This window comes from Nycticebus coucang, chromosome 6 (assembly GCF_027406575.1).
Source record: "Nycticebus coucang isolate mNycCou1 chromosome 6, mNycCou1.pri, whole genome shotgun sequence".
Classification (NCBI taxonomy): Eukaryota; Metazoa; Chordata; class Mammalia; order Primates; family Lorisidae; genus Nycticebus; species Nycticebus coucang.
The window spans coordinates 52,446,669-52,465,367 of NC_069785.1; the positions used below are offsets into that span (position 1 = coordinate 52,446,669).

At 41.0% G+C, this 18,699-nt stretch overlaps 1 protein-coding gene and 1 pseudogene across 1 annotated transcript in view; one reads left to right on the plus strand and one right to left on the minus strand.

Annotated features, from left to right (window-relative positions):
• Positions 1 to 18,699, minus strand: part of USP50 (ubiquitin specific peptidase 50) — a 41,092-nt gene that overhangs the window by 3,959 nt on the left and 18,434 nt on the right. The window contains exons 5-6 of the mRNA XM_053593319.1: positions 17,282 to 17,424; positions 7,798 to 7,930 (exon numbers count right to left, since the gene is read on the minus strand). Of these exons, the coding sequence (XP_053449294.1) occupies positions 7,798 to 7,930; positions 17,282 to 17,424 (276 nt within the window). The remainder of the gene's footprint in view (positions 1 to 7,797; positions 7,931 to 17,281; positions 17,425 to 18,699) is intronic.
• LOC128587308 (transcription factor BTF3-like) lies at positions 10,220 to 10,985 on the plus strand (annotated as a pseudogene).

Consider the following 18,699-nt stretch of genomic DNA (forward strand, 5'->3'; position numbering starts at 1 on the left):
ATTCTCTCTAAGCTGATTTATTCAGCATTCACCAAATTTAAGTTTTAATCCTCCAACCCAGATCTGAAACTCAGGTATGAAATCAAGGTATTGGTAATAAATGTCTCTAGCAGGCCAGGCGCAGTGGCTCACACGTGTAATCCTACCACTCTGGGAGGCCGAGGCGGGTGGATAGCTTTAGCTCACGGGTTTCAAGACCAGTCTGAGCAAAAAGTGAGAGCTCATCTCTAATAAAAGTAGAAAACTGAGGCAAGAGGATCACATGCGCCCAAGTTGGAGGTTGCTGTGAGCTATGACTCCATGGCACTCTACTCAGGGCAAGTTTGAGACTGTGTCTCAAAAAAAAAAAAAAAAGTAGGGCGGCGCCTATGGCTCAGTCGGTAGGGCGCCGGCCCCATATGCCAAGGGTGACGGGTTCAAACCCAGCCCCGGCCAAACTGCAACCAAAAAATAGCCGGGTGTTGTGGCGGGCGCCTGTAGTCCCGGCTACTCGGGAGGCTGAGGCAAGAGAATCGCTTAAGCCCAGGAGTTGGAGGTTGCTGTGAGCTGTGTGAGGCCACAGCACTCTACCAAGGGCCATAAAGTGAGACTCTGAAAAAAAAAAAAAAAAAGTGTCTCTACCATGGACAAGAGGATGGTTTTTGTTCTTACAAACTAGAATCGTCAAGGCACCTGTCGCATCCTAACACAATATCCCTCCCATTCATCCCCTCTACAGCATCTCCTATAGTGGCATTTACTTGCACAGATCTGCCTTCTCCGTTAGCTGTAAGAGCTTGGAAGTCAAAGACTGTGTCCACATTGCCTGCTTCTATCTCCAATGCCTGGCACACAGCAGGAGCTGATGAGTAGTGATTCCCTTAATGTTTGAATGGTCTTCTCTATCAGCCTAAAGACCTGCTAAAGTCCTGCTACTTTCTACATTTGTTGAGGGAAAGTAAAACTAGTAGTGTTCTTTACAACAGCTTGCAAGTGTTCCCTGGGTCCCTGATTCAACTGGTCTGCAGAATTAAAATGTTTAAGAGCCTTCTATTTGTTTGGGAGGAGAGTATGAGGATCTTGATTAACTTTATCCTTTAAGTATGAAAGCTTTAATTTTTAGTATAATTGTTAAAGAACCAAAATGAAATGTATCATATCCAATGTTGTAGAAGAAAAATAGACTAAAGAAAGCTTAACTGATTTAGTAGTAGGCAAGAACTATGGGAGTAAATGACTAGATAAATCAGGTTAACAAAGCAGAAAAGAAGGTGAAAAATCTATAAACACTTAAAAAATTCCCATGTTATTTACAACAACAAAAAAAATAACAAAAGTCGGATACTTTGGCTTGGTGCCCATAGCTCAGTAGTTACGGTGCCAGGGACATACACTGAGGCAGGTGGGTTTGAACCCAGCCAGTGCCTGCTAAACAACAATGACAACTGCAGCAAAACAATAGCTGGGGCGTTGTGCCAGGCGCCTGTAGTCTCAGCTACTTGGGAGGCTGAGGCAAAAGAATCGTTTGAGCCCAAGAATTTGAGGTTGCCATGAGCTGTGATGCCATGGCACTCTACCAAGGGTGACACAATGAGACTGTCTCAAAAAAAAAAAAAGGATACTTAGGCTGGTCACAGTGGCTCACGCCTGTAATTCTAGCAGTTTGGAAGGCTGAGGTGGGTTGATTGCCTGAGCTCAGGAGTTCAAGACCAGCCTGAGCAAGTTTGAGACCTATTGTCCCTAAAAAATCGCCAGACATTGTGGTAGGTACCTGTAGTCCCAGCTTCTTGGGAAGCTGAGGCAAGAGGATTGCTTGAGTCTGAGAGTTTGAGGTTGCTTTGAGCTCTCATAGCTCTCACAGGCCTCATTTATGGCACTCTACCAAGGGTGACAAAGTGAGACTGTGTCTCAAGTAAATAAATAAGATAATCAGGAATAAATGTAAGATAGCCAAGACCTCAATGGAAGAAATTATAAAATCTTATTGAATGATGCTAAAGAAAATCCTAGATAAATGGTGAGATGTACCATTTTGCATGGATTAGAATACGAAATTCTTCCCAAATTCTCTTTATAGTGGAAGTAATGAAAATAGGGTTTTTTTCCCATTAAAAAAATAAACAAGAAGATCTGGGAGTGGTGGCACATGCCTGTAATCCTAGCACTTTGGGAGGCCAAGGCAAGTGGATTGCCTGAGCTCAGGAGTTTAAGACCAGCCTGAGCCATAGCAAGACCCTGTCTCTAAAAATAGCTGTGCATTGTGGCAGGCACCTGTAGTCCCAGCAACTTAAGGAGGCTAAGGCAAGAGGATAGTGTGAGCACAAGAGTTGGAGGTTGCTGTGAGCTATGGAGCTATGACACCATGGCAGTCAAGTGAGGATGACAAAGTGAGACTCTCAAAAAAAAAAAAAATTGACAAGGGCCAAGAATACTCAAAATATTCATGAAAAGTAAAAATAAAGTTGGAATAGTAATGATTTGAGGGAATAATGATTCTTGCTCTGCTATATATCAATATTTATTATAAAGGTATAGTAATTAATACAGTGTAGCATCAGCCTACATGTAAATAAGTTGACCAACAGACACATATAGCATGGGAAATATAGCATTATAAATTACTGAGGAGAAGAGTATGTATGCTAGGACATTTTGGTTATGCATATGGAAAAAGTGAAATTGAATCTCTACTTCATACCACATTTTTATCAGAAGTCCAAAACAAATTTAAAAATTTTAGAAGGCATACAAGTAAATATTTTTGTAACTATAGGTTTGGAAAATATTTCTTTCCTTTTTTTTTGAGACTGAGTCTTACTCTGTGCCCTGGGTAGAGTGCCATGGTGTCACAGCTCACAGCAACCTCAAACTCTTAAGCTCCAGTTATTCTCTTGCCTCAGCCTCCTGAGTACCTGGGACTACAGGTGCCTGGCTATTTTTTTAGAGATGGGGTCTCACTGTGGCTCAGGTTGGTCTTGAACTTGTGAGCTCGAGCAATCTGCCCACCTTGGCCTCCCAGAGTGCTATCCTGGCTGGTTTTTCTGTTTTTAGTAGAGATGGAGTCTCACTCTTGCTCAAGCTGATCTTGAACTCCTGAGCTCAAGCAATCGACCTGCCTCAGGCTCCCAGAGTGCTAGAATTACAGGCATGAGCCACCATGTCCAGCCAACAAATGTTTCTTAAACAGAACACTTTGCATATGGTGGCACAAGCTCATAGTCCCAGCTACTCGGTAGGCTGGGCAATTGACAAACCTTTAGCTAGACTAAGGAAAGAAAAAAGAGAGAAAACACAAAGTCGGCTGATGTGAAAGAGGAGACATCACAACTGATAACACAGAGATTAAAAATATAAGAAATTACTATGGACAATTATATATCAACAAATTGAATAATCTAGAAAAAATGGATAGATTCTTAGGCACATACAACCTACCATGACTGAATCATGAAGAAATAAAAAATGTGAATAGATCAATAACAAAAAAAGAGATTGAATCAGTAATAAGTCTCAGGAATAGATGACTGTACAGCTGAATTCTATCAAACACTTAAAAGAGCTAATACTAGTCCTTTTCAAACTCTTCCAAATAATCAAACCAGAGGCAATAATTCCAAACTTATTTCACAAGGCCAGCATTACCTTGATAACAAAGCTAAAGAAGGACAGTACAAGAAAATTATAGGACAATATCCCTGATGACCATAGATGCATAGATCCTTAACAAAATACTAGGAAAACAATTTCAATACATTAACAGAATAATTCACCATGACTCAGTAAGATTTATCACAAAATGCGAGGATGGTTTAACCTATGGAAAGCAATAAATGTGATATATCACATTAACAGAATAAAGGATAAAGACCATATAATGATCTCAACAGATGCAGAAGCAGTATTTGAAAAAATTCAACACTAGGCAGTGCCTGTGGCTCAGTGAGTAGGGCACTGGCCACATATACTGAGGGTGGTAGGTTTGAACCTAGCCCCGGCCAAAGTTAAAACATAGCCGGGCGTTATGGCAGGAGCCTGTAAGTCCCAGCTACTTGGGAGGCTGAGGCAAGAGAATTGCCTAAGCCCAAGAGCTGGAGGTTGCTGTGAGCTGTGATGCCACAGCACTCTACCGAGGGTGACAAAGTGAGACTGTCTCTAAAAAAAAAAAAAAAAAGAAAGAAAAAATTCAACATCTTTCATGATAAAAACTCTTAACAGATAAAATATAAAGGGAATGTAACTTCAACACAATAAAGTCCATCTATGACAAACTCACAGCTAACACCATATTCAATAGTGAAAAGTTGAAAGTTTTTCCTCTAAGATCAAGGACAAAGCAAAGATGCTCACTCTCATCGTTTTTTTTCTTTTTTTAATCAACATAGTATTGGAAGTTCTACCCAGAACAATTAGGCAAGAAAAAGAAATAAAAGACATCCAATCTAATAGGAAAAGAACAGAAACTGTTAGCCAAAGACATGATTTTATATATTGAAAACCCTAAGATTCTACCAAAAAAAAAACCCATTATAACTGATAAATACAGTTAAGTTGCAGTATGCAAAATCAACATACAAAAATTGATAGCATTTCTATATACTAATAATAAACTGTCAAGGCTCAGCACCTGTGGCTCAAGCAGCTAAGGCACCAGCCACATACACCTGAGCTGGCAAGTTTGAATCCAGCCCGGGCCTGCCAAACAACAATGATGGTTGCAACCAAAAAATAGCCGGGCATTGTGGCGGGCAGCTGTGGTCCCAGCTACTTGGGACGCAGAGGCAGGAGAATCGCTTGAGCCCAGGAGTTGGGAGGTTGCTGTGAGCTGTGATGCAACAGCACTCTACCCAGGGTGACAGCTTGAGGCTCTGTCTCAAAAAATATATATATATTTTTGAACTATTTTGGGTGGCACCTGTGGCTCAGCTGGTAGGGCGCTGGCCACCTGTATTGAGGGTGGCAGGTTTGAGCCCAGCTCCGGCCAAACTGCAACCAAAAAATAGCCAGACATTGTGGCGGGCACCTGTAGTCCCAGCGACTCAGGAGGCTGAGGCAAGAGAATCGCCTAAGCCCAGGAGTCGGAGGTTGCTGTGAGCTGTGATGCCACAGCACTCTATCAAGGGCGATAAAATGAGACTCTGTCTCTAAAAAAATAATAAAATAAAATAAAAAACTGTCAAACAGGAAATTAAGAAAACAATTCCATTTACAAAAGCAACAAACACTACTTAGGTGTAAATTTAACCAAGGGGGTGAAAGGTACTGAAAACTATAAAACACCAATGAAATAAATGGAAGAAAACACAAATAAATGGAAAGATATCCCATGTTCATGGATTGGAAGAATATTGTTAAAATATCTGTACTATTCAAAATGATCTACAGATTCATACACTCTCAAAATTCCAATGAAAGCTTTCACAGAAACAGAAAAAACAATCCTTAAATTCATATGGAATAACAAAAGACCCCAAATATTCAAAAGCAAAAAGAGGAAACAAAACAAAACTAGAGGCATCATAGTGCCTGATTTCAAAATATATTATTAGATAAAGCTATTGCAATAAAAGCAGCATGGTACTGCCAAACAAACAAACACAAACAACAACAACAACAAAATAGACATATCAACCAGTGAACCATGCATCTAAGGTCAAATGATTTTTGACAAAGGTGCCAAGAACACACATTGGGGTCTGCAATAAATGTTGGGAAAACTGTATATTCACATGCATAACAGTGAAATTGAATCCTTATCTCACATCATATGTAAAAATCAACTCAAAATGGATTAAAGACAAAAGTCTTGAAATTGTAAAACTACTAGAAGAAAACATAAGAGAAAATCTCTACAACATTGGCCCAGGCAAAAAATTTTTGGATATGATAACAAAAGCACAGGCAGCAAAAGCAAAAATAGAAGATTGCTTCAAGCTAAAAAGCTTTTGCACAGCATAAGAAACTAAAGAGGTAACTCACAGAATGGGATAAAATATTTGCAAACTATACATCTGATAAAGGGTTAATATCTGAAAAATATAAGGAACTCAAACAATTTAATAGCAAGAAAACAACCTGATTAAAAAATGGGCAAAGCGGGCGGTGCCTGTGGCTCAGTGGATAGGGCGTCAGCGTGGGTTTGAACCAGCCCTGGCCAAACTGCAACAAAAAAATAGCCGGGTGTTGTGGTAGGCACCGGCAGTCCCAGCTCCTCAGGAGGCTGAGGCAAGAGAATCACCTAAGCCCAGGAGTTGGAGGTTGCTGTGAGCTGTGACGCCATAGCACTCTACCAAGGGCAATAAAGTGAGACTGTCTCTACAAAAAAATAAAAAATAAATTAAAAAAAAATGGGCAAAGGACTTCCAACTAAACAACTGCAACAAAAAAATGGCCAGGCATTGTGGCGAGCGCCTGTAGTCCCAGCTACTTGGGAGGCTGAGGCAAGAGAATCACTTAAGCCCAGGAGCTGGAGGTTGCTGTGAGCTGCGATGCCACAGCACTCTACCCAGGGCCACAGCTTGAGACTCTGTCTCAAAACAACAACAAAAAACTATATATACAGTCAACAATCAGCTGAATAGGCAAATTAGACTTCAGTATATCAGAGGACTCTGGAGATTCAGAGCTCTAGTGGGCATCTCACCCATGTGATACCAACACAACTGGACCTCCAGGTATAGTATGAAATATAAGTATATTCTGAAACAGAACGTTAACACTATGAGCCAGAACAGAAACCTAAAGCATGGCTTTTGCTACTTAGGGATGGTTAATGTGAGAAGTCCTGGTGATTTAGTCTGAATTATACTCCACACTTTCTTTCCTTTTGGGAATCCTCATTGATCATAGTTGACTTAAAACCAAAGGGACCCAGAGTTTTCCTAGGACTGGCTGCATACATGCAATGAATCTTGTGACTGTGATGTATGTAGATAGTGTTTTGGAGCTTTGGCCACAGAGTGGTACATGATTATTCAACATAAAGCTATTAGAATCAACTTTTGCTGTCTTAGGAGTACAATTTGCAAATGTCTCTATATCTGAAATGGCCTCTGAGTGGAGGGAAGTGAGGAAACAGTGAACAGGACATTCTATTTTCTTACTGCGCAACTGTTCTAGGTCAAAGCAGGGCGTTTTCAGGCTTTTTTTTTTTTTTTTTTTGAGACAGAGTCTCACTTGGTCACCTCGGTAGAGTGCTATGGCGTCATAGCTCACAGCAACCTCAAACTCTTAGGCTCAAGGGATTCTCTTGCCTCAACCTCCTGAGTAGTTGGGACTACAGGCGCTCAACTATTTTTTAGAGAAGGGCTCTTACTCTGGCTGAGGTTGGTCTAGAATGCCTGAGCTCCAGCAATCCGCCCGCCTCAGCCTCCCAGAGTGCTAGGATTATAGGCTGAGCCACTGTGCCTGGCCCCAAGGCTCTCTATTTTGTTTTTAAAGGAAAGGTATAGGAGAAGTCAGAGACAGCTAGAAGGAGTAGGGATCCAAGCAAGTAATTATAAAGTTTTATTTTATTTTTTTTGTAGAGACAGAGTCTCACTTTATGGCCCTCGGTAGAGTGCCGTGCCCTCACACAGCTCACAGCAACCTCCAACTCCTGGGCCTAAGCGATTCTCTTGTCTCCCGAGTAGCTGGGACTACAGGCGCCCGCCACAACGCCCGGCTAGTTTTTGGTTGCAGTTCAGCTGGGGCCGGGTTTGAACCCGCCACCCTCGGCATATGGGGCCGGCGCCTTACCGACTGAGCCACAGGCGCCGCCTGGTAATTACAGAGTTTTAATTAAAATTCTGTTACTTTTAATAGTTTTAGTATCTTACTCACCACCACTGCACATAGGTTGTATTTAGGATGCTTCCGGAAAATTGGACAAATGTAAGACGTGAGGTCCAAGTTAGTGAGTGGGTAATGAATATTTGTTCTCAGCTTCCTTTTCATCATACCCTGAATGTCAAACCTGGAGGAATAATAAATGTGTGAAATACGAAGTAAGTTTTGAACCACTTATGAATGAATTCTACATACTTTGGTAAATTCTAAGTACAGTTAAAAATAATTTCTTTGAAAAATTATTTGATAAAGACCTATAGATAAATTACATTTTTGCATATCTAACTATATTTAGAAACATGACATTCAAAAGCCTCACCAAAACTGAGACTGGAGTGGGCCAGGAGTTTGAGTCAGGGAGTGAGGTGATATGTAGAGTTAAGCTAAATTGAACCTGCTTGGGCAAAAAAAGAAAGGAAGGAAGGGAGGGAGAGAGGAAAGAAAGGAAGGAAGGAAGGGAGGGACGGAGGAAGGAAGGAAGGAAAGAAAGAAGAGAGGAGCGAGCTCAGCATGGGGGAAGTGGAAATCCCACCAACTTCCTGAAGACTGTACTCTAGCCAAGGCTATTCATTCTAATCATGTTGGTTCAGCTTTTCCTTATATCTTGATTTTAGCACATATTATCTTGATAATATCCTGTTTTCTTTTCTATTCTTTCTTTTTTTTTTTTTTTTTTTGAGACAGAGTGTCTCTGTCTACCCATTCTGTCACCCTGGGTAGAGTGCTGTGGCATCATAGCTCACAGCAACCTCAGACTCTTGAGCTCAAGTAATCCTCTTGCCTCAGCTTCCCAAATACTTGGGACTACGAGGCTGGGCTAGTTTTTCTATTTTTAGTAGAGATGAGGTCTCATTCTTGTCCAACTCCTGAGTTCAAGCAATCCTCCTGCCTTAGCCTCCCAGAGTACAGGGCATACAGGCATGAGCCACTGTGCCTGGCCTAATTTTCTGTTTTCAATCTCTGAAGTTTTAAGATTTTAACAAAAAGATTTTGTGAAAATCTTTGACATACTGTATTGTTTCATGGATCAGAAGTTCCCAAATCAAGGCTCATATCAGAATCACTCAACAGCTTTTTAAAAAAACATAATTATGTTCATTTTGAGAAAATGGCTGATTTAGGTATGAGGCAGGGAAATAATAATTTTAATAATTAATAATTATTTATTAATTATTATCTCAGGGTTAATAATTAATTAACCCTGAGATGTTCTTATGCCAGAAAGCAAGAAACCTTGCTCACAAAAAACTAAAGGAATGCCTTATGTCCCAGCAAACCTTACCTAGGTATCATCCCAAGGGAAATGAAGAATTATTTCCACATTAAACCCTGGTGCCAAATGTCCATCAACTGGTGAATGTACGAAAATTGTGGTACATTCATAAAAAGGAAGAATACACAACAATAAAAAGGTAAGAATATGTGCAGTAACACGGGTTAGTCTCAAAAGCGTTATGCTAAGTGAAAAATGCCAAAATCAAAAGGCCACATATAGTATCACATAGGACATTCTTGAAAAGAGTAACAGCACTGGGGCAGCGCCTGTGGCTCAGTGGACAGGGCGCCAGCCCCATATACCAAGGGTGGTGGGTTCAAACCCGGCCCCGGCCAAACTGCAACAACAAAAAAAAGCCGGGTGTTAGGTGGCGCCTGTGGCTCAGTGAGTAGGGCGCTGGCCCCATATACCGAGGGTGGCGGGTTCAAACCCAGCCTCCGCCAAACTGCAACCAAAAAATAGCCGGGCGTTGTGGCGGGCGCCTGTAGTCCCAGCTGCTTGGGAGGCTGAGGCAAGAGAAGCGCTTAAGCCCAAAAGCTGGAGGTTGCTGTGAGCTGTGTGACGTCATGGCACTCTACTGAGGGCGGTAAAGTGAGACTGTCTCTACCAAAAAAAAAAAAAAAAAATAGCCGAGCATTGCGGTGGGCACCTGTAGTCCCATCTGCTTGGGAAGCTGAGACAAGGGAATCGCCTAAGCCCAGGAGTTAGAGGTTGCTGTGAGCTGTGTGACACTACCACACTCTATCAAGGGCGATAAAGTGAAACTCTGTCTCTACAAAAAAAAAAAATAATAATAACAGCAATGATACAAGAGATGGGAGAGAGAAATTAGAATTGTTTTGTTATTATAAGATTCTCTTACTACCTATGAAGCAGTATAATGTTATATGAAAGTAGACCTGGGTTCATTAAATGTATATTGCAAACTCTATAGCAATCACTAAAAACAGTTTAAAAAGTATAACAGACATGTTAAGAAAGGAGAGAAAATAAAATCATATACAATAATCAGTTAAAACCACAAAAGGGAGCTGCCATCTTGCTTCTCTGCATGTGTGAACTTAAACTGAGCTGGTCTACCTGAGACCCCCAGAGCACCAACCCTTGTCCCCCGCGCGGCCCCCTTTATGCTCCGACATGATGAAAGAAACTATCATGAACCAAAAGAAACTTGCCAAACTATCATGAACCAAGAGAAACAAGTGCGCATTGGTGGGAAAAGAACTGCTCACAGAAAGAAGGTGGTTCATAGAACAGCTACAGCAGATGATAAAAAACTTCAGTTCTCCTTGAAGAAGTTAGGGGTAAACAATATCTCTGGTATTGAAGAGGTGAATATGTTTACGAACCAAGGAACAGTGATCCACTTTAACAACCCTAAAGTTCAGGCATCTCTGGCAGCAAACACTTTCACCATTACAGGCCATGCTGAGACAAAGCAGCTGACAGAAATGCTACCCAGCATCTTTTTTTTTTTGTAGAGACAGAGTCTCACTTTATGGCCCTCGGTAGAGTGCCGTGGCCTCACACAGCTCACAGCAACCTCCAACTCCTGGGCTTAAGCGATTCTCTTGCCTCAGCCTCCCGAGTAGCTGGGACTACAGGTGCCCGCCACAACACCCGGCTATTTTTTGGTTGCAGTTTGGCCAGGGCCGGATTTAGAACCCGCCACCCTCGGTATATGGGGCCGGCGCCTTACCGACTGAGCCACAGGTGCCGCCCAGCTACCCAGCATCTTAAACCAGCTTGGTGCAGACAGTCTGACAAGCTGAGGAGGCTGGCTGAAGCTCTGCCTAAACAATCTGCGGATGGAAAAGCACCACTTGGTACTGGAGAGGATGATGATGATGAAGTTCCAGATCTTGTGGAGAATTTTGATGAGGCTCCCAAGAATGAGGCAAACTGAATTGAGTCAACTTCTGAAGATGAAACTTGAAGAAGTTACGGGGAGCTGCTATTTTATATTATGACTGCTTTTTAAAATTGTTTTTGTCTATGGATCTAATAAAATCTAGATCTCTAATATTTTTAAGCCCAAGCCCCTTGGACATTGCAGCTCTTTTCAGTTTTTGCTTATACATATTCATTCTTTGCAGCTAATTAAGCTGAAGAAGCCTGGGAATAAAGTTTGAAAGAAAGGTTAAAAAAAAAATCCCCAAAAGGTAGAAACAGAGTGGAAGATAAAAATAGGAACAAAGAACAATGGCAACAAATAGAAATAGTAACAAATGGTGATATTAACTCAAATACTTGACCAACCAAGTGACTATAACAAACGGGTGAACATACGGAGGTGGTCAACATAAGGAACTAGGCCTACTGTACTGATACGTACATAAAGTCCAGTCTATGTAAAATAGGTCAACTTAAAGAGTTGGTCAATGGAAGAAAGGGGTCAACTAAGGAGCTTCTACTGTATATCAACAAACACTTTGAATACCAATGGTCCAAATGTACCATGTCATAGAGCATCAAAAACATGATTCAACTATATGTTCTATAAGAGAAACTTACTTTAACTATAAATAAACTAAGAGTAAATAGACAGAAAGAAATATACCATGTTAACGCTAAGAAAGTGGGAATACCTATAATAAATACAGACAGAACAGTTTTAAAAACAAGGAAAGTTATCCAGGACAAACAGGACCATTACATGATGATAAAAGGCTCAATTTTCTTTCTTTTTTTTTTTTTTTCTTTTGGCCGGGGCTAGGTTTGAACCCGCCACCTCTGGCATATGGGACCGGTGCCCTACTCCTTGAGCCACAGGTGCCGCCCAAAAGGCTCAATTTTCTAAGAAGACATAGCAATCCTTAACATGTATGTGCTTAATAACAGAGCATCAAAATACATAAGGAAAAACTAATGGAACTACAAAGAGAAATAAGTGAATCTGCTATTATAATTGGAGACATCAACACCTCTCAGAAATGGACAGATACAGTGGGCAAAAAAATTAATAAGGACATAACTGAACTCACCGCCATCATCAGTGTATAGGTATAATGGACATCTATCTCCAATAACAGCAGAAAACATATTCTTTTCAAGTTCACATGGAACATTCACCAATGTAGACCATATTCTGGGTTATAAAACACACTTCAACAAATTAAAAAAAAATAGAGAGCATACAACTTCTGTGAGAAGTTAAACTAGAAATAAATAACAGAAGAATAGCTGGAAAATCCCCAAATACATGGAGATTAAATAACATGCTTCTAAGTAACATGAGTCAGGAAGAAATATCAAGAGGAATTTTAAAATATTTTGAACTGAGAATGAAAATACAACTTATCAAAACTTGTGGGGTGCCATGAAAGCAATACTTAGAAGGAAATTTATAGCCCTGAATGCATAGATCAGAATAGAAGAAAGAGCTAAAGTCAATAATCCAAGCTTCCACTTTAGGAAACTAGAAAAAGAAAAGAAAAGTAAGTACTAAGTACTCTGGAGGAAAGAGATAAAAATTATAGAGCAGAAATCGATGAATGTAAAAACAAGAAACCAACAGAGAAAATCAACAAAACAAACAGCTGTTTAAAAAATAAATAAATAAAATGAACAAGCCTCTAGCCATGACTATAAAAAAGAGCAGACACAAATTACTAATTTCAGAAATCAAAGAAGGAACATAGCTACAGATCTCATGAATAATTAAGAAACATTAGCTCAGCTCACATATCTCAGTGGTTAGGGCACCAGCCATATATACACCAAAGCTGGCAGTTGGACCCCAGCCTGGGCCAGCTAAAACAACAATGACAACTGCAACAAAAAAATAGCTGGGCACTGTTGCAGGCACCTGTAGTCCCAGCTACTTGGGAGGCTGAGGCAAGAGAATTGCTTAAGCCCAAGAGTTTGAGGTTGCTGTGAGATGTGATGACACAGCATTTCACTGAGGGCAACATAGTGAGACTCTGTCTCAAAAACAAACAAACAGGCTCAGCGCCTGTGGCTCAAGCGGCTAAGGCGCCAGCCACATACACCTGAGCTGGCGGGTTCGAATCCAGCTCGGGCCTGCCAAACAATGATGACTGCAACCAAAAAATAGTCGGGCATTGTGGTGGGCGCCTGTAGTCCCAGCTACTTGGGAGGCGGAGGCAGGAGACTTGCTTGAGCCCAGGAGTTGGAGGTTGCTGTGAACTATGATGCCACGGCACTCTACCCAGGGGGACAGCTTGAGGCTCTGTTTCCAAAAAAAAAAAAAAAAAGTACAAAAACAAACAATAAAAAATGTAGCTACAGGAAGTTAAAAGGATAATTAAGGAATACTATGAATAACCCTATGCTCACAAATTTGATAACCTGGATGAAGTGGACTAAAGTCTTGAAAGACAGTCTGCCAAAAACAAAAAAAAAAGAAAGAAAGAAAAAGACACAATCTGCCAAAACACACAAGAAGAAATAAACAATCTGGATAGGCCTACATCTATTTAAAAAATTGAATCCATAATTAATAACCTTCCAAAATGGAAAGCTCCAGGCCCAGATGGGTTCACTGGTGAATTCTACCATTCATTTAAGGAAGAAATTATACCAATTTTTACAATCTCTTTCAAAAGATAGAAGCACAAGGAATACCTTCTAACTTATTCTAAGGAGTCAGCATTACTCTAATACTAAAACCAGACGCATTATGAGAAAAGAAAACCATAGACCAATATCTATGGTCATAAATATAGATATAAAAATACTTAACAAAACACTAGCCAATTGAGTCCAACAACCTACAGAGCAGTGGTTCCTAACCTGTGAGTTGCAACCCACAGGAACTGTATTGAAGGACCACGGCATTAGGAAAATTGAGAACCACTGATATAGAAAGAATTATATACTGTGACCAAGGGGGATTTACCAGGTATTCGAGGCTGGTTCAACATTGAAAAATCAATTAATGAAACCTGTCACATCACTAGGCTAAAAAAAAAATCACACAATCATTTCAACAGATGCACAAAAAGAGTGGTTCCAGGTGTGGTGGCTTACACCTGTAATCCTAGCACTCAGAGGCTGAGGTAGGAAGATCTCTTAAGTTTGAGACCAGCCTGAGTAAGACCAAGACTCAGTCTCTACTATAAATAGAAAAAAAAACAAAAACAAAAACAAAAAACTAGTCAGGAGTTGTGGCAGGCACCTGTAGTCCCTGCCACTCGGGAGGCTGAGGCAGGAGGATCCCTTAAACCCAGGAGTTTGAGGTTACTGTGAGCTAGACTGATGCCACGGCACTCTCGCCTAAGTGAGAGAGTGAGACTCTATCTCAAAATTAAAAAATAAATAAATAAATATAAAGTGCTTGGGCGCTGTGGTTTATACCTGTAATCCTAGCACTCTGGGATCCACCTAGCAGGTGGATTGCCTGAGCTTCTGGGTTTGAGACCAGCCTGAGCCAGAGCGAGACCCTGTAAAGAGCCAAGCATTGTGTGGGTGTCAGCTTCTCTGGAGGCTGAGGCAAGAGAATCGCTTAAACCCAAGAGTTTGAGGTTGCTGTGAACTGTGACACCGTAACACTCTATCAAGGACTACAAAGTGAGGCTCTGTCTCAAAAAACAAAGAAAGAAAGAAGAAAAAGTAAAAAGAGAAGAAAAAATCCAGGGAGGGGACAGGGAATCCATTTTTTTAAAGTACTGGGAATGAGTTAATAATTAGCTATCAGTCCAGGGTCAGACCTTTGAGACAGCGTGTGTAACATTACGTTTTATGTATCATGCATTTAATCAACCAACTGAAAAACACTGCAGTCATCTTCTATTTCTTTTTTTTCTTTTCTTTTTTTTTTTTTTTTTGTTGCAGTTTGGCTGGAGCTGGGTCTGAACCCGCCACCCTCGGCATATGGGGCCGGCGCCCCACCCGCTGAGCCACAGGCGCCGCCCCATCTTCTATTTCTATGTCCTCATCTCCCCTGCTTCTCCACTGTCAAAAGCCTTGCTACTCAGGTCCTGTTGATTCTACTTTTACCTCCTGAAAACTTCCTGAATTCATTGCATTCTTTCCTTCCCCACCACTACTCTTATTTTAAGTTCTTCCAGGAGCATCTTGACTATTCTCTCTTTCAGGCTCTATCTCTTTCCTAAACATCTTCCAACCCACTTGGGATCCCTTTTTTATTTTATTTATTTATCTATTTATTTTGTGTGTGTGTGTGTTTTTTTTTTTTTTGGCCAGGGCTGGGTTTGAACCCACCACCTCCGGCATATGGGACCAGCGCCCTACTCCTTGAGCCACAGGCGCCGCCCCGGGATCCCTTTTTTAAATCTAATCACACAACACTCACTTCCAAGTTACTACTGCACAAAGATAAATTCCAAAGATCTTAATATGTGATATTAGACTCAGTACAAGGCCCACGCCTGCCTTAGAGTCTCATCATCACCCTTTCCTGTCCTCATGTTTACCATACATACCAATATACTTGTTCCCGTCTCCCTCTCCTCTGCCTGGGAAACTCCTCATCTTTCTTTCTTTTTTTTTTTTTTTTGTAGAGACAGAGTCTCACTGTACTGCCCTCGGGTAGAGTGCCATGGCGTCACACGGCTCACAGCAACCTCTAACTCTTGGGCTTACGTGATTCTCTTGCCTCAGCCTCCCCCTGTAGCTGGGACTACAGGCACCCGCCACAACGCCCGGCTATTTTTTGTTGTTGTTGTTGCAGTTTGGCCGGGGCCGGGTTTGAACCCACCACCCTCGGCATGTGGGGCCTGCGGCCCTACTCACTGAGCCACAGGCACCGCCCTCTCCTCATCTTTCAATGTTCATTCTTACAATGCTCATTCTTAACATGTTTGTTCTTCTGTAATGTTTCCATTCCAAATGTGGGCTGATGATTTCATTAGATATTCAAATTAGACACCAATTTTTGTTTCTAAGAAGAAACTTTACTGATCTAAATATATTCAATTTTGCGAGTCATTGCATTGCCCCTAAATGGATGGAAAATGTGTCACATAAAACTGTTTTTACTACTCATGTCCTTTTCATACTTTTAAATCTGCTCACAACAAAGGATTTGAATGGACATTCCTTCAAATAAAATATATGAATGGATAATATCACATGAAAAGATGGCCAACACCATTAGTCATTAGGTAAATGCAAGTCAAAACCTCAATGAGGGGCGGCGCCTGTGGCTCAAAGGAGTACGGTGCTGGCCCCATACGCCGGAGGTGATGGGTTCAAACCCAGCCCCGGCCAAAAACTGCAAAAAGGAAGAAAAGAAAACCTCAATGAGATACCACTTAACTCCCTTTAGGATAGTTATAAAGAAACAACAATAAAACGGAAAATAACAAGTGTTGGTGAAGATGCAGAGAAACTGGAACCCTTGTACATTGCCAGTGGGAATGGAACATGTTGTAACTACTGTGGAAAAATCTGACAGCTCTTCAAAATCCTAAACACAGATTTACCATATGACTCATCCATTCTACCCCTAAATACATACTTAAGAGGAATTGGAAGCAGGACTCAGATACTTTTACACCAATGATCATTGCAGCATTATTCCCATTAGCCAGAGGTGGAAAACTCAAATGCCCATTAGCAAATGAGTAGAGAAACAAAATGTGATATAAACACACAATGGAATATTATTCAACCTTAAAAGGGAATGGAATTCTGGTACGTGGTACAACACAGATGAACCTTGAAAACATTATGCTGCTGGCTTGGCGCCCGTAGCACAGTGGTTACGGCGCCAAGCACATGCACCAAGGGTGGCGGGTTCAAACCCGAGCCAGGCCAGCTAAACAACAAGGACAACTGCAACAAAAAAAAAAAGAAGAAGAAAAGAAAACATTATGCTGAGTGAAATGGGCCAGACAAAAAGGATAAAGACCATATGATTCCTCTTATATCAAGTACCTCGAATAGGCAAATTTATAGACAGAAGTAGATTAGAGGTTGCTGGGGACTGGGAGAAGCAATGTGGAGTTCTTAATGGTTACAGAGTTTCTGTTTGGTTACAGAGTTTCTAAAAAGTTTTAGAAATAGTGGTGATTATTATGCAACATTGTGAATAATTCACGCCAATGGATTTTATACCTATAATTGCTAAGAAGGCAAATTTTATGTTACACAGTACATTTTTATCACAATTTAAAAACACTAATAATATAATACACCAAATACCATTGAACTGTATGTGTTAAATGAGTGTGAATTATATCTCAATAAAGCTGTTCAAAAATTCAAAACCCTTACCTTTTTAAGTGAAAAATAATTATTTTTGGTGCTTTGGAAATACTGGCCCTCACAGCTGTTTCTTGGTTGGTTTCACAAAAGGCGCAATGAATTTGGTTGTTCCAAGTCAATGTGTCTTGTTGAAAAAAACATTGGAGACAGTCCTGTTGAGGAAAAAAAAGCATTTGGTGACCGAACTGGGTCCTCGGTGCTTTTCTCCAAATTAACAAGTCCAGGAGATGCCAGCATTACCAAGCGCAGCCCGGAGAGCTATGACATCTACCTGGCAAAAGAGGTGCTTCTTTTTCACTTAGTTACCGAAATGCATCTGAGTGCCTGCTTCACTTATAACATATGGATCGCCCAAGTGCCCATCGACCCACGAATGGACTAGCAAATTGTGGTATACGTACACCGTGGAATACTATGCAGCCTTAAAGAAAGATGGAGACTTTACCTCTTTCATGTTTACATGGATGGAGCTGGAACATATTCTTCTTAGCAAAGTATCTCAGGAGTGGAAGAAAAAGTATCCAATGTACTCAGCCCTACTATGAAGCTAAATTATAGCTTTCACATGAAGACTATAACCCAACTATAGCACAAGACTATGGGGAAAGGGCCAAGGAAGGGGAAGGGAGGGGGGAGGTTTTGGTGGAGGGAGGGTAATGGGTGGGGCCACATCTATGGTGCATCTTAGAATGGGTACAGGCGATTGCACTAATGTACACAGCTATGATTTAACAATAAAAAAGAAAATTAAAAAAAGAAAAAGAAAGTGTAATATATGGATCAACATTTTAACATGTCTGGTTTATTATTTCCGAATAATATTGACTTTGCAATTTTTGCTAATGAAGTCAGGCAGCTGTTTTATATTATTCATCTCATCACTGAAGTGATCTGGTGACTGAAAAAAATGACTGTATCTCAGGGATTGGGGGTACCCCACATAAAGATGGCAGAATAGAAATAAATTAGACCTATCTGCAGGGAATATCCGCAGTGTGGCCAGGCTTCTGGTTTTGCAAACCATTAACCTAAAGAGGAAGACAGTAGACCAGCCACACCGCCCTTAAAGAGTGTTTGGAATTCCTTCCTACAAGTTTTAGCCGTTTGATCTGAGAACAAAGACCAGTAATGAACAGGGAGTAGGGGTCTGTTATCCTGTTCTGGTGTATCAGAACTTTAAGCAATAGATGTGCTTTCATAATTTAGGAAGAAAAATATAAATCTGTGTAATTCTGCTGCCTGCCTCCTGTCTGCCCCTAACTTCCTGCTGCCTGCCTTCTACACTTTCTTACAGATTCACTTTTAGCATCGTGGTAAAGAAAATCAGAGAGGTCAACTAAGGCATTGGATTCCCAGCGTATCTCACAGTTTTACTTTTTTTGGTAGAGACAGAGTCTCACCTCATCACCCTCGGTACAGTGCCGTGG